Source organism: Pantherophis guttatus, chromosome 3 (assembly GCF_059756535.1).
Source record: "Pantherophis guttatus breed Tessera chromosome 3, ASM5975653v1, whole genome shotgun sequence".
Lineage (NCBI taxonomy): Eukaryota > Metazoa > Chordata > Lepidosauria > Squamata > Colubridae > Pantherophis > Pantherophis guttatus.
This window is the reverse complement of record NC_142065.1, coordinates 53,626,691-53,644,600: the sequence shown is the minus strand read 5'-3', so window position 1 is coordinate 53,644,600 and position 17,910 is coordinate 53,626,691. Positions and strand designations below refer to the sequence as shown.

General features: G+C 40.1%; 1 protein-coding gene across 6 annotated transcripts in view; it reads right to left on the bottom strand.

The window, feature by feature from the left end:
• CELSR2 (cadherin EGF LAG seven-pass G-type receptor 2) overlaps nucleotides 1-17,910 on the bottom strand; it is a 99,821-nt gene that overhangs the window by 29,765 nt on the left and 52,146 nt on the right. For all 6 annotated transcript variants that reach the window (XM_087889585.1, XM_034414755.3, XM_034414753.3 and 3 more), the window contains exons 4-11: nucleotides 16,366-16,481; nucleotides 16,039-16,127; nucleotides 6,668-6,825; nucleotides 5,725-5,888; nucleotides 5,337-5,462; nucleotides 2,500-2,666; nucleotides 1,885-2,070; nucleotides 1,312-1,425 (exon numbers count right to left, since the gene is read on the bottom strand). In XM_087889585.1, coding sequence (XP_087745711.1) covers nucleotides 1,312-1,425; nucleotides 1,885-2,070; nucleotides 2,500-2,666; nucleotides 5,337-5,462; nucleotides 5,725-5,888; nucleotides 6,668-6,825; nucleotides 16,039-16,127; nucleotides 16,366-16,481 — 1,120 coding nt within the window. The remainder of the gene's footprint in view (nucleotides 1-1,311; nucleotides 1,426-1,884; nucleotides 2,071-2,499; nucleotides 2,667-5,336; nucleotides 5,463-5,724; nucleotides 5,889-6,667; nucleotides 6,826-16,038; nucleotides 16,128-16,365; nucleotides 16,482-17,910) is intronic.

Sequence of the window (17,910 nt, the reverse complement as noted above, 5' to 3'; positions counted from 1 at the left end):
TATGAACTGAGAAATTGAGTGAACACAATTTACAGCCTATTTATACCAACCGCCTTTTAGGAACCCAAAAAGCAAAATGTAAATATCTTTAAATAAATAAGCCAACTATGAGATCTGCAGCCCCTAGATGGTGCTGTATTGCTTAAAAATAAACACAGTTGATACTTGACAGATCTGCACAAATACAGTTTGTTCCAGCATTCATTGAATTTAAGATGCTCAGTCCCCATTCATAAACGGGAAATACGGAGCCAGCATGACTATTAAGTGAAAAAAAAATGCTGTTATAGACTTGTGAATTGTATGCTACAGGTAGTCCTTGATTTACAACAGTTTGTTTAGTGATCGTTCAAAACTGAAAAAGGTGAGTTTTGACCTTCACATTTACAACCATTGCAACATCCCCGTGTCACGTGATCAAAATTCAGATGTTGGCAACTGACTCATTTTTATGACCGTTGCACTCTCTTGGGATCATGTGATAACCTTTTGTGACCTTCTGACAAGCAAAGTCAATGGGGAAACCATATTCACTTACCACCATGTTACTAACTTAACACCTGCAGTAATTCACTTAAACAACTGTGGCAAGAAAAGTCATAAAATGGGGCAAAACTCATTTAACAAATCTCTTTCTTAACAACAGAAATATTGGGTTCAACTGTGGTCGTAAGTCGAGGACTACCTGTATGTGTTGTTGCTCTTGTTTAAGATCTGCATAATATAGACATGACTTAGGACCTAGAAGCATTCCTGCTTCATTCAATTTTCAGCAAAATCAGGCTGGAGGATGAGATTCATCAGTACACAGCTCTGGTTCCTGGAGATTTCCAGACGTAACAGCTTCTAATTTATTAATATGTATAGTTATACTGACACAGACACATACTCCACAACAATCTCTCCCGGTTACGTAATTTCTTAAGGATGTCAGTTACGCTATTTGCTTAAGAGTGATGTGGTCTAATCAATTGGGCCTACCTTTCCTAAAACATATGTCTATATAAAAAGCACCAAAGAAAGAAGAGTTGAAAGAAGTAGTGGAGCCTGCACCTGATGGGTCAATCATGATATGGCCCATTGGCTCAATAACATCCAGAAAGGGGCATCAACAGTAGTGGGTTCCACTTACCTTTGCTACCGATTCGGAACTGTGACCATGCGCACAGCGCTTCAACCACAGAGCATCAGTGATGATGTCTGGGCGGATGGGCCGAGCCTCCCACCGCCATCACTACCGGTTCGCCTGAACCAGTGCGAACCAGTAGAAACCCACCACTGGCCATCAAGGCTTGTTCTTCACCCACTCACCTGCATGCAGCCACGGAATCCATGCTGCAGGTTTCCCTTCTCCCCCAGTATAGCACCGATACTCAAATTCCGCATTTTTAGTCCACGAAGTTCACTACTAATATTGGCCATCACCTGGAGGATAGACAGGCAAAGCAAACATCATTTTTCCTTAATTTCTTGATGAGCCCACAGTACTTATTTGTATAATACAGATCAGATGTTATAAATCATCAGGACAGTGGTGAAAACCAAGAAGAGGTGGGCTGGAATAAATTATTAAGATAGCTGTAGCTTAATACTGATGAATTTTATAGAATTAACTAATTATAAATCAAAATCTATAGAAAAAGAGTCTAAGTGTAAGGATAGTCAAAGAGATTAGTGATAAAGTGTATTAGACTACTAGGAATCAATTTAGAGCCATCCCATTTAGAGCCATCCCATAGATAGCTTTAGTTCCCCTGGATTAAATTATGCTACAAGTGTTACATTCAAGCTTTAGGGAATATACAGAATGATGCTTCATAAATGCCAAATGATTCAGCCATTAGTTGACCATTGATATTAATTGAGTTCTAGTGCTCACTGTACCTGGTGCAAACCATAATCAAAAGCCATTATGGCTAACCACTGGGCTTCTGGATTGTCCCAGCTGCTATGCAGCTCCAATTGTAGGTGATGCCAGTCACCATCATTCACTTTCACCTGGTGTAGCCTCAATGCTGAAATTTGGCTGTTGGCTCGGTACACGGTCATCAGCACTGTACCTTCATTTAACTGAGCAAAGAAATAAGAACAGAATGAGTTTAGTTTTGAGCCACGTTTTCACTGCAGAAGGCACTACCCATCTCTGTCTGTCAAATCCCCCCATCTAGAGTCCAGAAAGTACACAGTTCCATACCTGCCCTTAAGAGGTACATGGAGACGATAACTCCCTTTGTGGTTTGCTGCCACTGCAACTGGAATGGGAGGCATCTGGGAGAAAACTAGACCCTTCTCCACATTTTAAAATCCCCCCACCAATCCTCTGAAATGGTGCTCCAGAATATACATATTCTATCAATAAATGTTGGTGGGATATTTTTCAATATGCTAGGAGGCTGCACCTAGTCCATGGGCCACAAGGTGCCCTGTTGTGTTGTAACACAAAGTGGTTTTCTCTAGGCCACTAATCTGCAAGACAATAGTAAAGAGTTGCCCGCTCACCCAAAGAGTTATGGTAGAATGCTGCCCTGCTGCAGCACGGAGGAGGACACCGTTGCTCTGCCTGGTACGAAACATAAGTCCAATATGCCATGGAAGCGTGATGATCAATGCCAAATTACTCCAGATCACCATACTGTTGCCCAAGAAACGCTGAGGACTTGCCATGTCTTCACAGAGAAAAAAGAGGAGTTCAACAAGTGTATAAAATTGTTTGTGTGTGTGTGTGTGTGTGTGTGTGTGTGTGTGTGTGTGTTGGACTATTCTTATATACTCATAATATTTTTTAAAACAGTGTTCCTTCAGCATTTTGGGCTTAAAGTGTTCAACAATTCCACCCAAGTTCTAATCAATGATCTGATGATTTAAAAAAAAAATCCTTAAAAAGTAAGTACCATATGGAGAAGCAGGAGAGAATTTTGTATTGTAGTCCTGTATTAGAGTGGGGAGTTTGTGGGGGTCCATTCTTTCTCCCAATTTTCTTGCTGTACAAATGAATATAGGAGGGGCCATACCCAGCCCTTGCATAGGTTGGAGATACAAAATGAGTGTGTTTGAACCCATTCCAATAGAAGGGCCTTCTGGTAACTACAATTTCATATTCATATTGTAATCTCTGGCAACTATATAGAATTGGCTTGCCATTGCCTTCTACGGTGTTACATATTTGTACACACATCACAAAAAGAGAGGGAAAACATTTTTTAATATCCTTTTTGTAGTTTTGTTATATAAGATTCCAGAAGAGGTAAAATGGTTTACTCCATTTCTGCTGGATTGCTAAAGCCTACTATATTGGTTTCTTGATTGCTGAAAATGTGAGAACCAATAAACCCACTTTATAATTATCAACTTTTCTAGTCATTAACATGTGGAAGGATGTTGACAAGGAGGTGAGGACCCAATTACAAAAAAATTCCTAGGGGAAATGGATTATGCAGATCCCTTCTAGTCAGGATTCAGACTCAGGCATGGAAAAGAAATGACACTTCTTCCTTAAAAGATGAGCTATTTTGGAAATCTGGATGGGTGGAGTGTACTGTTCTTGGCTCTATTAAGTCTTTCAGTGGCATTCAACAATATAAAGCATAGCACTCTTTTGGAAAAGAAGAAGGGTATGACAGAGAATGAAGTGCCTGGATGGAGTTACTGAAGCAGTCAGCGTGAGTTTAAATGGACTCCGGGAGGACAGGAAGACCTGGAGGAAGGTTGTCCATGGGGTCGCGATGGGTCGGACACGACTTCGCAACTAACAACACACTTTTGGACTGCTTGCAAGGCCTATAGTTTCACTCCTATCTGAGCAAATGGTTTTAGTGGACTACTATAAAGGCATAGTATTCAAACCCTTGGTTGCTCTAATGTGTGGTACCCCTGAGCTTTGTGCTCTCCCTGTATTATTTAACATTTATATGAAAACTTGGGAGAGGTCATCCATTGGCTTAAGTGGGGTGTTACCCACATGTGTTCAACAATCAGTTATATGTCACCCTACATATTCCAAGGAAGTCTTGAACCTGGGCTACTAAACCCTGGATGGAGCAAGACACACTAAGATTAAGCATTAGCTGATGGAGTTGTTTTATGTTAATAACTACTTAGACAGTATAGAAACATTGATTCCAAGGTTTACTTTTAATGGGGTTTAGCTCCCTCCCAAAGAAATGGTTTGTGATTAGGGAACCTTCTGAATTTGTGGTTCCTGTTCAAATAAGAGGCAGAAGCCATGGTCAAAGATTTGAACTTTGCCTAGCTCTGTCTAGTATCCTAGTTATGATCCTACCTGGATCAGAATATCCTTACAATGGAACCACGGTCCCTAATCACCACTTGCATTCTATGCAGAATTGCCTTTAGAGGTGGCTCAGAAGCTGCAACTTCTGAAGTTGCAGAAGATACAGAATGAAGTGGCCAGATTGGTGTCAAGACTACCCAATGCTGCAGAATAATAATAATGCATTGACTGTTATTAAGCTTATAGGTCCAATTTACAAGTGTTAATTATCCCCTGTAAATCTCTACATGGTGTAGCATCAAGATACATTAGGCACTTTCTTGTCAGAATTGATTCTGCCCATCCTGTCCAAATATCAAGAAAGGCTTCTATTAAGAGTACTCTTAATTTCCCTTGTAAAGTGCAGCAATATATATGAGACAACAGCTTTCTTTGTGGTTGCCTCCAGAGTTTGGCTCATGTTTTATGTGGAGGTATACTTGGCATTTTCCTTTTTCTCCCCCATTCCACAGGGCACTTAAAAAATCATTTCATTCCATTGTGGTGCTGTTCTGATTGAATCTGGGCAAGCATGTTTCTTCTTCTTCTTCTTTTTTCACTCCTTGTTATAACCAACCAGACATATGGGAGCTACCATCCTAAATAAGGGCTTGAACCACTGCTTCTCTACCCCTGCCATTTTTGCTAATTTATATTGGATGATATAACCACTTTAGAAGAAAGAGTATTTAAGAGAATCGTATTCTGCAGCTAAGTAAGTAACAGCTGTTTTGTTAACTTAGATCTCCAGGCATTTGCAAGAATGGATCAGCACATCCTCTCTCTATATATTTTATTGGACTGGAAAGAGAGAGAGAGAGGGAGTGAGGGAGGGAGGGAGGGAGAGGGAGAGGGAGAGGGTGGGAGAGACAGAGAGAGAGGGAGAGGGAGAGAGAAGAGTTTCTAGGACATTAGCATTCCCACCTTTTCTTCTATTTCTTCTAATAATTAGAATAGTATATTTTCTATGGAGCTAGGAAAGGTGTGACTTCCTGATATAGTTCCTGGCAATTAGCACATATGTCATTCCTAAAAAGCACCTTCTTTAGCAGCTTCCATCTTTTACCTTGTTTGCAGTCCTTGCCTCCAAAACCCAGGGGGCATTCACAGGTGAAAGTATTCCACTGGTTGACACAAGTTCCACCATTATGGCATGTGCTGCTATCACAAAAATTCTTCTTGGCAGAACAGCCTGAAAGGAGAATGTAACAATGCACTGGAAGGCTAGTAATAGAAGATTCTCCAGGGATTAGGAAAGTGTTTGCTGAATTTGCTACTGAGTAATGAGGAGCTAAGTCATGAATGAAAGTCATTCCTATGGATGTGTTATATTGCAGACAATGGCTAGGGCCTGCTGTGGTGTTCCCAATAGGTGGTTGTCTGTTTGCCAATTTCCACCCACAGAAACTCCACCATTTGCGTAAACTATCAATTCTCCCCTGAATTCATCATACCAGGCAAAGTTCCATTATTTGCAATGAAGTCAGCCAGGTCTATATCTTGATTATCGATCAGGAAGTCTCTCATGCAACCTATAAAATGCCGGTTCCGTACTGGGAAACTCTCAGGAAGGTCAGGAATGCCACCCAGTAACAAAGGACCTGTCAAATCCAAGGATCTGTAAAGTCAAATTAGAGTTACTCAAGAGAAAAACATGATCAAGGGGAAAAAAAATCTGCTTGAGAAAGTTGTTCTGACCTAAACAGATACTAAGCTGTCATCAATCACACATTATATTAAAAGAGTAGACATATGACCTCAGAGTCACTATGAATCCAATTTATAGTTAGAGGTTTATAGTAAAAGTTTGAGATTTTAGCAAATCACTATGTATGTAAAAGTGCAGCAGCAGAAATTAGCAGGGAAGACTAAGGAATATATCATCACCATCTCAAATGTCCTGCCCTGAGTATAGTCTTCACTTCTCAGAATTTTCAGCAATAGCCAAATTGATTGGTATTTGGAAGTTGATGTCTGTTCATTCATCCAGAAGGCACTCGGGTTAAGGGAGACTAACATAACAGCCGAATAGTATTTATAAAATAGAAATAATGTATTTTGGAACATACAGTAGTATTAGTTCTCATTATGGTTACAGGTTTATGTACTGTATAGGCATCCATGCAACGTGTCAAATTACTAGCTTCCTATCTCCATGAATACTAGCACATTAAAGCAGATGACCAATAAAATCTATAGTACTTCACATTCTCATATAGGATGAAGTTGAGCCAGAAAAATTAATAAAGTTAATTATAGCCCCACGGCTTATCTTTCTCACAGCCATTTCCCCACTGAATAACTCCTGTAAAGTCAATCTGCTTTCACCCATCTCTATTCCATACTTATGATTACAAGCTCATCAGGTGAACTTAATAGTGCTTGTAAAATTCTCACTTCTTTGTGCCTGATTGTGTCCCTTGAGCTGAACAGGAATAGTTTCCTAGAATAGAGCCAAATTTCAAGGCCACTGAAGTATCACAGTCATCTACTGTCACCACAGCTACTTTCTCATCTGAAGGCCCCTGTGGAATTCCAGACGTCCCCACGACAGGCTGCGAAAAGAAAGCAGAATTCTGTTATAAAACTTCAGGGCAGCCAATTAATGGTTACGACAGAAAATATTGATAGGGAGGCGCAGAATACTGACCAAAACCTACTGAACAATGCAAATACAGCTGCTCCCAAATTAGGATGAATCTAGTAAAAAGGCCCATTTCTAATTTGCACTTTGCATACTCTCTTTGCACCCCTCTACAGTTGACTCCAGATGCACCATCCCCATGATAAATTGGCTTATTTCAAGGTGTTTTTTTTTAATTCCACACTTGTTTGTCTGAACCTGGAGCAAAGTTAACCTTTTTCCTGTGAAATGATAAGGCCTGTGAACAATTTGGTTTTCTACTGACTTTGCTCTTCTTTAACAACACCTGTCAGCTCCTGGCCATAATTAAGTATTTCTCAGCATCCATTTCCTTAACTATTCTAAGAAAGGAATTTAAACAACCCTATCAAACAACTCAATCTAAATCCTTCTGTTCACTTCCTAGTCAATGTCACAATATGAGAAAAAGAAAGCAGCTTTCCTCTGCTTGTATAATTTCTAAAGGAGTTCTTAACACTTGTAGTCAGTTTCACAATCACTGCAAAAAATATCCTGACTAGGTTTTCTGTTTAAATAAACAACATGAGTGGAACTGAAGTGAGCCCTTAGTCTCTCTCCCATCAAACACATGAAAACCCACAAACATACCTGTAGAAGGTATAAACCACAAATCACAACTAGGGTTGGCTCTATTGTGACAAATATCAAGTTGCAAAGATGCCACCATGCCGCCAGTAGCTATGTGTACAATGAAGAGTCTATATCCCCCAAATAGCTGGAAGATACTCTCCCACAAAATGCAATTACAGAAATAGGCAAAGCACCACTGAAAAGGGAGGAGGGGAACCAGATAACAACTTCCTTTAAGTAACCTTATCGCCATAGTTTGCATTATTTTTTCCATTTTTTTCCTTACCAAAACCAAATTCAGAAACAAGGAACATACCCAACTACTGTCTAATGTTAAAATAGGTTGTGCTAGTATTCACCTTAGAAACATCTCCAGTTACATTAAAAGCCCTCAAAGCAATTCACACTATTGTTTTGCAAAATGCCTATTGAACTGTCAGACTATGTAGAACAACTTAAAGGTGTGCATTTTGTCTTATTAAATAAAATCTTGTTATCTAGCATTCTCCCCACTTATACTTTTCATTTTATACACTGCTGGAGGGACAGAATATCTCACAAAGACTCTTGACAAGGTGCCTGTTTAGGAAAATGTGAACAGATAAGCATCTACAAAATCAGGAAAAGAGTAATCATGACTTAACCAGAGGTATCTGGTTTGGAAAACTGGTGAACAAATGAATGTGTCAGATTAAAAATCTATTCGTATTTTTTTTCTTTTTCCTTTCTGAAGACAGTTACTAAAGCATACAGAAAAATTCAAATTAACTCCATTTGCGGCCGTCATTTTGAGAGTTGGAGGTCACTCTTTGTTCTTGCTGTGGATTTTTTTTACTGCTGCTTTTGATCTTTTTTTTCCCCTTCAGGTGTAAAATGTTGATCTTGCTTATGAGAATACAATCTACATTTCAGATGGTAATTTAATTATATATCTCTTTAAAATATGCTACAAATTCTCAGGCTTCTTTTCAGAAATGCATTTAAAAAAAAACAAACCCTCCACAAGGCATCCGTTTGCCATTTAACTAACACAGTGTGAGCTTTACTTCTGGACTCTCTCTCTCTCTCCCCCTTTTGTGTTCATCCATCATGGGGCTGGCCTATCCTCCACATTCCTTGTCCCTTGCACGGGAAACCCATGGGTCACCAGTGGCAGTGTTGTTGTGTGAAGGCCTTGACTACAGTAGCTGAAGAAGGATTCAAAGGCCTGGCTCAGGAAACAGGCCAGTTCCAGACAAAGGGAGTGAAGACAGCTAGGGGGGGTGCCCACAGCAGCAGGTCACAGCACAGCACCAAGGGACTGGCAGGCAGCCCAAATCTTCTCTCTGCCTTTGAGTCACTCCTTCTCTCCAAACATGCAAAGCAAAATGGGAGAGCGGAGAGGGAGGAACTGATCTTAAGCTTCAGAGCACAGCCCCCACACTTCAGCCCCAGGCAGATCCAAGCAAACTCCTCAGAGTTGGAGCTAAGTCTAAATTTGCCTCAGATCAAATACAAGCTGTGGGGTGGCTTTTGCAAATGGCAGGCACATGGCAAAACAGAGACTTCGGTCAAAAAAATCTACAGGAGCAGGATTAGAAGAAGACTGCAGCTGCCGATCTCCCTTTCGTGCAAGCAATTGAAGCAACAGACGCCCCTGCTTTCAAACTCCAGGTACACATACCTATTTTTGGATAGCTGACACTCAGAGACAAGTTCCACAATACAAAAGGCAGCATATGTTTTCCCCTCTGTTTTGCCCAGAGGCAGTTCTTGTTTGCCACAGGTTATTAAACATGAGGCTTTACTTCTCTGGGATAAGATTACAGTATTTTGGAATTACTGTAGCCTGAAAGATTTGTGAGTCTGGTAAACCGAACTTCTCCATTCTGTCATTCAAACATTTTAATTGTATAGTGAGGGGTCCTCAGCTAACCCACTGTGACAAGTGACAAAGGAGGTCTCTCTCTTTTTTCTACAAATCATTATTCCCAACCTCCTCCACATCTGGAGGACATCAGACTGGTGAAAGTGCTTGATATCTGACCACAGAGGAAAAAAAAAACTCATGGAAAGTAAAAGCAATCAGAAGATTGCTTTGATTACAGAGGACTCCAGGAAACCCAATAAAAAAAAACAACCCAAAAAAACAGGAGCTATAAGTATGAACTTCAATTTCATACAAACTTTTATTGGGTTGTAGAAATACCAGGTAAACCATGAAAACAAACAATGGCTGCACCATGGCCTTTTAGAGGAGAGCAACTTTTAGTTGCTCCTATTGTTGAGGAATGCAGTTTGCAATGATAAATGCAAATGTGGGCATTTTAGAAAAACACAGTTATTGCCACAAATGAGTATCTAAACCAAGGATGGGCAACTATAGCACCTTTATGATCTATGGACTTCCTGATCCAGGAATTCTGGGTGTTGAAGTCTATAGGTCGTAAAGGTGCCATACTGTAGTTGCCTACCCCTGTAGGTAGAGGAGGAAAAATTTCTCAGTGTAGGGTTCCTGATGGCTCTGTAGGAAGAAAGTTCCCATTATCATCAAAATAAACGTTCCTGTTCATACATATAGCAGCACCAAGACCACACACACACACACACACACACACACACACACACACACACGAGTAATCATCGTTAGAATTGTAAGGGGAAATGGCGCATTGGGAGTTCCTTTTTAACCTGCCAAAAAAACAGCCAACTGAAAGTTACTAGAGATGTTTCTTTTTCAGGAGATCTCCAGTCTTTATGAAGCCAAAGTCTTCACATAATATGTCCAAAGTATGATCATTTGAGCCTGGTCACCTGTGCCTTGAGTTAGAATTCTAGGTTTTGTTTAATTATTTTGTTTAATTATTATTGTACATTTTCTTGGCTAGCCTGGGCATTCTCAGGAGTCTTATCCAATACTGAAGTTAAAAAGCTATTTTTTCTATTTTGCTTCTTCAAAGTCCAACTTTTGCTTCCCTAGAACACTATAGGGAGACCATTGCCTGCGCAATTCTAGTATTTATAAGTATACAAACATCATGGCATTTGAAAATATTTATTGAATATTGGTTCCTTTATTGTTGATAGCTGAACTCCAAAGGCAAAAACTAACCAATATTTTCATTGTCGATTACATGAACCTGCTGTCATGAGTTTGGTCTTCTGTACTTTTAATCTTAGTCCCATTTTTTTCCACCATGCACCTTCACTTTCATTATGAGAGCTTGCTGATTCTTTGCCACTTCACTTAACCAGAGTAGCATCACCAGCAGAGCATAGGTCATTAATGTTTCTTCCTCTAATTTTAAAACCCTGCTCATCTTCATCCAATCCACCTATCCCCAATATATATTCTCCACATAAATTGAATAAGGGGAGACGATACAGCCTTGTCTCAGTCCTTTGCTAATTAGAGCCAGTGTGTTTTGCCATCTTCGGTCCATACTGTGGTTTTCTGACCTATGTATAGATTTTACATGAATGCAACTATGTATTCAAGGATTCCAATTTTTCTAAACGTATTCCAGATACGTTTAGAAAATAAATGTAACTAACGTTTATTAACTAAAACCAAAACCAATACTTGGATATACGGTATCTTTCAGCTACAAGCCACAACAAAAACAACAGGGACTGGCATATGGACAGCAATATGTTTTCTGCAGATTTGCAAACGGGAGGGGAGCACTTTAGCCAAGCTATAGGGAAGACCTCATAATCTCCTTTAATTTTATTCTAGTAGGATCATACTTTACTGTTTTTTATCCTTCCATAATGTAGTGTTAGTATGCCTTATCTGTCTGTCAGTTCATGAATATTCTGCATTTTAGGTTTAGAAGGGAGTGATTTAGTTTTCTAGCAAAAGTCCCCAAATCCTTCAATTCTTTTCACTGGCTAGAGGAAAACAGGAGTGAATTTTTCTACAGCTCTAGTATTTTTTGTTCCCATAAGTGCGTATATATGCACAGAAACACACACAATCTCTCATTAAATTTTATTAGATGTACCAATAAGCCTCAAGGCAATGCCTAGGAGGACACGGAGCAAATGTACCGAGAGGTGTTCTTTGGATCCACTTACTGACACAAGAGAATAGAGAAACTGAAAGCCAAGGTTAGCCACAGGTATGCAATGAGCTATCGCACTCTTTCTTTATAGGAATCGTTGGTGGAAATAGCACATTTTGCCCTAATTGGAAAGCTTTCTGCTCATTACAAAGAAAGGGGAAAAAGAGCTTCACTTCCTGTGTGTCCTAGCTTCCAAAGCTATGATAAAGAGACAAGGCACCTTCAACAATTAAGCAAGCTCTCACATGTTTGGGCAGAGATTCACAGTGGTTTTTAATAAGCTGTATTTATTGCTCTGAAAGAAACAGCAGGGCTACCTTATTACCACTTGACAGGCATGGCACTGAAACCCAGAGCTTGCTCACTTTATCAAGCACTCCAAATACTGGAAGCTTAGCCACTCTTACAAACACTTAAAAGAGCACTTTTGTCAAACCTCTCCCCAGCTTCACCTCTGCCTGCCACAGTGTGCAGGGGAGAAAAACCCAAAACAGTAACTATCCAAAGAACCAACAGTAAAAGCTAACACATCTTGGTTTCCAGCCAGGATAAGCAAAGGATAACATATTTTTAGTTGGTGGGAAGGAGGCCAGGGATAGAGTATCCCTCTATCTCCCATGTAATTTACACCATGACAAATTCCTTGTGTGTCCAATCACACTTGGCCAATAAAAAAAATTCTAATTCTAATTTGTATGAAAGCATTTTTAAAGAAAGTAATATTCTGACAATAGGGTCAGAACTCACAGGACACCTTTAATTCTTACAATGCAAGGTAGGAGGGAGAGTCACAGAATTAGTTCTACAAAAAATCAGGAGGTTATGCAGGTTTGACTTGGTGTAACGAAATATTGTAATGCTTCAGCCCAAGTTATGGAACTCTAGGTCAACACAACATGCTGTTAAGAACTTGTCATTGACAAGCTACCTACAACAACCTATGAAAGCACCTTTGATTCCAGTTTGATTTTTACATTGTAACTTGTCAGGCACCTATCCTTTTAAAACGAAGGTGAAAATTTGGGAGGGGGGAGAAAGAAACCGCTCTATGGCATTAGCTGGAGGCTGGAGGCTACCCTCCCACATTAGTTAGCAAGACCTGTCTGCTGGCGCACAAGCATTGTGCTTGGGTGAAGTACCCACAGGCAATCCAGCTCATCAGTGCTGACACCTGTACAATATTCAGAAATATTCCCAGGAATGGGAGGAACAACACCCATCCCAAATAAAGTGCTCTCAAATTAGAACATGGAGCCAAGCCAGACTCCTCTAAAACTCTTAATTCGTCACAAAAATGTGATTCTGTTTTACTGCCACCTTTGACTTCTGCATTTGATAGAGGAATGAAATAAGCACCGGTCAAACAAGAACAAATGCAGCTCACAACAACAGATGGCTAATTGTGCTGTCTAACATGGTATTTATCTAACACGATGTCAATGCTAAATAAGTGTCAAACAGTTGTAGGGATTGTCTGATCCCTTTTTTGTGTGTGTAGCAAAAGTCCTTGCCTAACAGGTACTGTATTGATGCAATAGCATAACATTAAGCAAATGAGAGGAATGCCTGTTAACTAGGCTGAATCTTGGCATCAGAATTTTCATTCAAGCTCTGAAAGACTGGAGTCCTGTTATAGCACTATCGTGAAACCATTTACGAGTCTCAGTTCAACATAACATGTATAACTGAATTAGTTTCTCTGTCCAAACACTACAAAAGCATAATTATTAAAGCTGAATGTTATGAAGTAAGTCAGTGTCATGAAAATCATTCAATAGGATGCTCCAGATCTGTTTTTTTCAAAATGCAACTGTTTAACATTATCTTCTCTAAATGGATTTTGCCTGTCTGATGCGATCATCTAGGAAGTGGATGTTTAAAATCCCAATTTCTCGAGAGGTGCCTGAGACATGGACCTGGAGAACAACCTTATCTGTTTTTCTCCCAACACAATGGAACAACTTGGCCTTAGAGGTATTCTTGCCCTCTAGCTCTCAGCTTAGACAATGAAAGAAAAGGAAGACCGTTCTCTTAAGGGACTTTTAATTCTGAATTTTAATGATGAAATGGGCTGCCAGGTTTAGTACAACCTTATTTTGATTTGGTTTTATTGTGAAAGGTTTGTGGATTTTATGATATTTTATGGAATTTGATACTGCATAACTCCTCAGAATTTTGGGATATGGGAGTATATAAATAATTGCAACAAGCAAATACACAAGGTTGCTTCAAAGCTTTTCCTGAAGTTGTTTCGACAGTTGCCAGGATAACAGGTGAGGTAAAATGCCTGCTGCTTCTCTCCACTAGTGAACTCAGGAGAAATGTCTCCTGGACATGTAAATGCATATTTATAATGCTTTGGGAGAGCCTTGAAGCAACCATGCTGAGCATTTGGGTATCTATGGCACCTTTGTGGCTTCAATATGTAGTTCTACTTCAAACAATTTGCCCAGGGCTTCTCTAAACTGATCTTTCTGGATGCTTTCTCACATCAAGTGGGCTAGTCTGTGATCAAGGTTTTTATATCCTTCAAATGATCTTTAGATTCAGCTCATCACATTCAAGCAGAGGATGAATTGGATCAGCATGATGACTTTTGGACAAATGAATGAAAAATGTACAGAAGCGATGGTAATTCCCTAGGTCCGTGATGGCGAATCTATGGCACGTGTGCCACAGGTCTCTGCCGGCACGTGAGCCCTCGCCCCAGCTGAGCTGTATATACATCCAACAGGAACAGGAAGTGCCTCACAGGAGCAGATAGAGGTAAATCCTAGAAAGGCAGGAAATGCATCACTGAAAAATGGAGATGAATGCTAGAGAGGAATAAAGCTTCATACAAGGCAGACATAACACCTGTAAGCGTAGGCATTCTGGGGGTGCAGGGGGGAGCACAGGGGGTGTGGTGCGTCCCCCCTGCATGCCTTTTTTGGTCCTAGGTGGCTTCAGGGAGGCCTGCTAGGCCCAAAATGGGGCACGGGGGGGTCACATGCACATGCATGGGGGAACTTGCGCACGGGGGGGGATGGTTCACACATGCGCAGGGGGTTGTCGTGCACACATTGTATTATGGGTGTGGGCACGCACATGTGCACTGTCATGCGCACACACACATTTTTGACACAAAAGCACAAAAAGGTTAGCCATGACTGCCCTAGGTCAACAAGGAGACAGCACACAGGAACTGGCTCAAAAACAATAACTGTGAGAGGGACCTTGGAGTCCTGATGGATGATGACTTAAACATGAGCCAGCAGTGTGCGGCAGCAGCCAAAAAAGTTAATACAATCCTTGGATGTATAAACACAGCATAGCTTCAAAATAAAGTGAAGTATTAGTACCACTTTATAAATCTTTAGTAAGATCACACCTGGAATACTGCATCCAGTTTTGGATATCAGATTAGAAAAAAAGAGACTTTGGAAAAAATGTAAAGAAGAGCAAAGAAGAGCAATTAAGATGTTTAAAAGCCTGGAGACAAAAATATATGAAGAACGGTTACAGGATTTGGGTATGGCTAATCTAGAGAAAAGAAAGACAAGGGGTGACATGATAGCAGTATTCCAGTATTTGAGGGGCTGCTACACAGAAGAGGGGGTCAATTTATTTTCCAAAGCACCAGAAGGCAAGACAAGAAACAATGGATGGAAACTAATCAAGAAGAGAAGCAATCTGGAATTAAGGAGACACTTCCTAACAGTGAAGACAATTAACTACTGGAACAGCTTGCCTCCAGACATTGTGGGCGCTTCATCACTGGAGGTTTTTAAGAAAAGCTTGGACCTATCTGAAATGGTATAGGGTCTCCTGCATGAGAAGGCGGTTGGACTAGAAGATCTCCAAGATCCCTTCCAGCTTTATTCTGATTGATTCTGATTGAACTATAGAGCACAGGAGGACTTCTCTATTGCTCCTTTCCCTCCCCCAGATTAGTATCATTCCCTCCATTCCGATCCCACCCACCAGCCATCAATGCCATTCCATTCCCCTGGGCAGCCTTTTCAGGCCCGTGCTTATTAACTGAAGCAGGCTGTGACAATTGCACCAGCTGTTCACCTCTTCTTGCCCCCTGTCAGCATCCTCCTATTTAGCGATTGGCTTCTTGGACTCAATCATGCTGGGACCACCACAGTTTTCTCTCCACTCCCCCCTCCCCGCCATGCTTCTGTGTTTAGAGCACTATGAATACTAATAGCTGGAGATATCCGGCAGTTTATAGGAGATGAACATTTCGAGGCAGCCATCCTGACAATGACTGCACAATCAAAAGCTTCTTTTAGTTCTTGAATGTTTCATGGGCATGGAAAATATCCTCCTCTTCCCCTATAAGCCACATCTCCAACTACAGATAATGACATGGTACCCGGGGGGATACCAGTGGGAAAATTGGCATAAAATGAGCAGAATACTTCAGAGATCCCAAGACAATTGCTATGCTGGGTACTTCAACACTAGGCCTGTTGCAGTTCAGCACAAAATAATCTTACCTTGTTATAATAGTGCAGGTGGACAGTGTGCCACTGTCCATCGCTCACACCTCCTGGGATGAATGGGGCAACCGTGCTTGTGGTTTCTCCTGAAGGAAAGATGAAACACCACTCAGGTTTTAAAAATAAAGTCTGAGGAGAAAAAGAATAATTTCCCCATCATTTTACAAAGATTCTGAGAAGCGGTGAGGGCATCAGAGTTATAGCATGCTGAGTGAAGGAGAATATTGCTAAAGATTTAGAAAAATAAGGTACAGAAAGTAAAACCTAAAGTGGAATGTTTATAAGCTAAAACAAATTGACAGATATACTGGAGAACAATCACACCTGCTGAGAAAGTAAGTTGAACTTGCTCTTGAACGATTTCCAATGCAACAAAATCATGCCGTTCATTGAAACGCCCATTGTAGAGGAGAAGGCCATCCCGTTCCTTAGTGGCAAACCTGCCCAAAAAGAAGAGAAAGCTGAGCCTCATTCCAAGCATCCCAATGCCCATTGCGAGATGCTCATAAGAACTAAGGTGATTTGTAGGACGTGAATTATTAGAATTTTTGTCTGGTCAGAAATCTTGCAATAGCTTCTAATGCCTTATGAAATTAAAAGATGAAAAAAGAGTTTAGAAAACCCCCAGAATGGATTCCCACACAAAGCAACAGAAACTGTATCCCGAACTGTTATCACTGGAGCCCATATGCTTACACACAATTTTCCTCTGAAAACATTCGCACAAAGAGAGAGATCATATATACAACATTCACAAATACAGACCCATTGCATGTGGAATTCACAAAATTTATTACATAGAAATTTTGGAGATATCCTGCCTCAGAGGAACTGTTGGTTGCTGAGTGCCATGGTTTACCTAAGGAAGCACGCTAGATTTAACAAAGGCATTCCTTTGTGATTAGACATGTAGTTCCTTCATACAAAGGAGTGCCCAAAAGGCTGGCTCAGCTGTGAGTCATCCTGGAACTCCCCCCACCACTCCTCCCCTCAACCCTCCATTCATTCATATTGGTTGCATTGTGACTGTATATAAATAATGAGTAAGAGTAAGGAAAAGGACAATAAGCATGAAATAACAATTTCTCCAATGTTGTTGGGAAGGTCTTCAAGTTCTGGAAGCGATCAGCAAGAAGCCAGAGTGGTCATTTCAAATGGTTAATGATGTGCTGGGAATATTATGAGAATTTGATTACTACTCCCAAAATCAAGACTCTGGAGTCACATATTGTTACTGGGCACATAATGACAAGAAGTATCAAGTCTCAGTCATAGTCCTTAAAAGAAATTCTGAGATAGCCCAAGATATATTTATAGTCTTGAGGAAGAGGCAAGAAAGCATGGTGTCCAGGTCAAGTTCAAGAAATGGGACAAGAAGAGTAAGATTTATTTATTTTTTTGTATATTTTTTATTTTATTTTTAAATATTCATCAACATCAATACATGAACAGTGTGGCATCTGGGTATATAACATTAATATAAATAATATATTATAATAAATATAATAAGTATATTGGTATATAAATAATAATAACATTAATAATATTTATTACATTAGTCAGACTTTTGTAATCTTAGTGTTAATACACATTTGTATTAAAATATAATCCTTCATTATTTAGTTGTTCAGAGTTTCAATGTGCCATTCTAATGCCAATATTATCTGAGCATACATACTTTTTCCTTGATTTGTTTTATCAGTCATTATTGTCTTTATTGTCTTCTCCTTCTTGTCTTCTTGCCTTATTTGCTGATTTGTCTGTTCTATCTTTTCCTCCATTTTTTCTGTTGTCTCCTCCCTTTCCTGGACATTTTGATCTTTATTCATTGTCCCTTGTAGAATATTTTCCATTTCCCCATCTATGCTA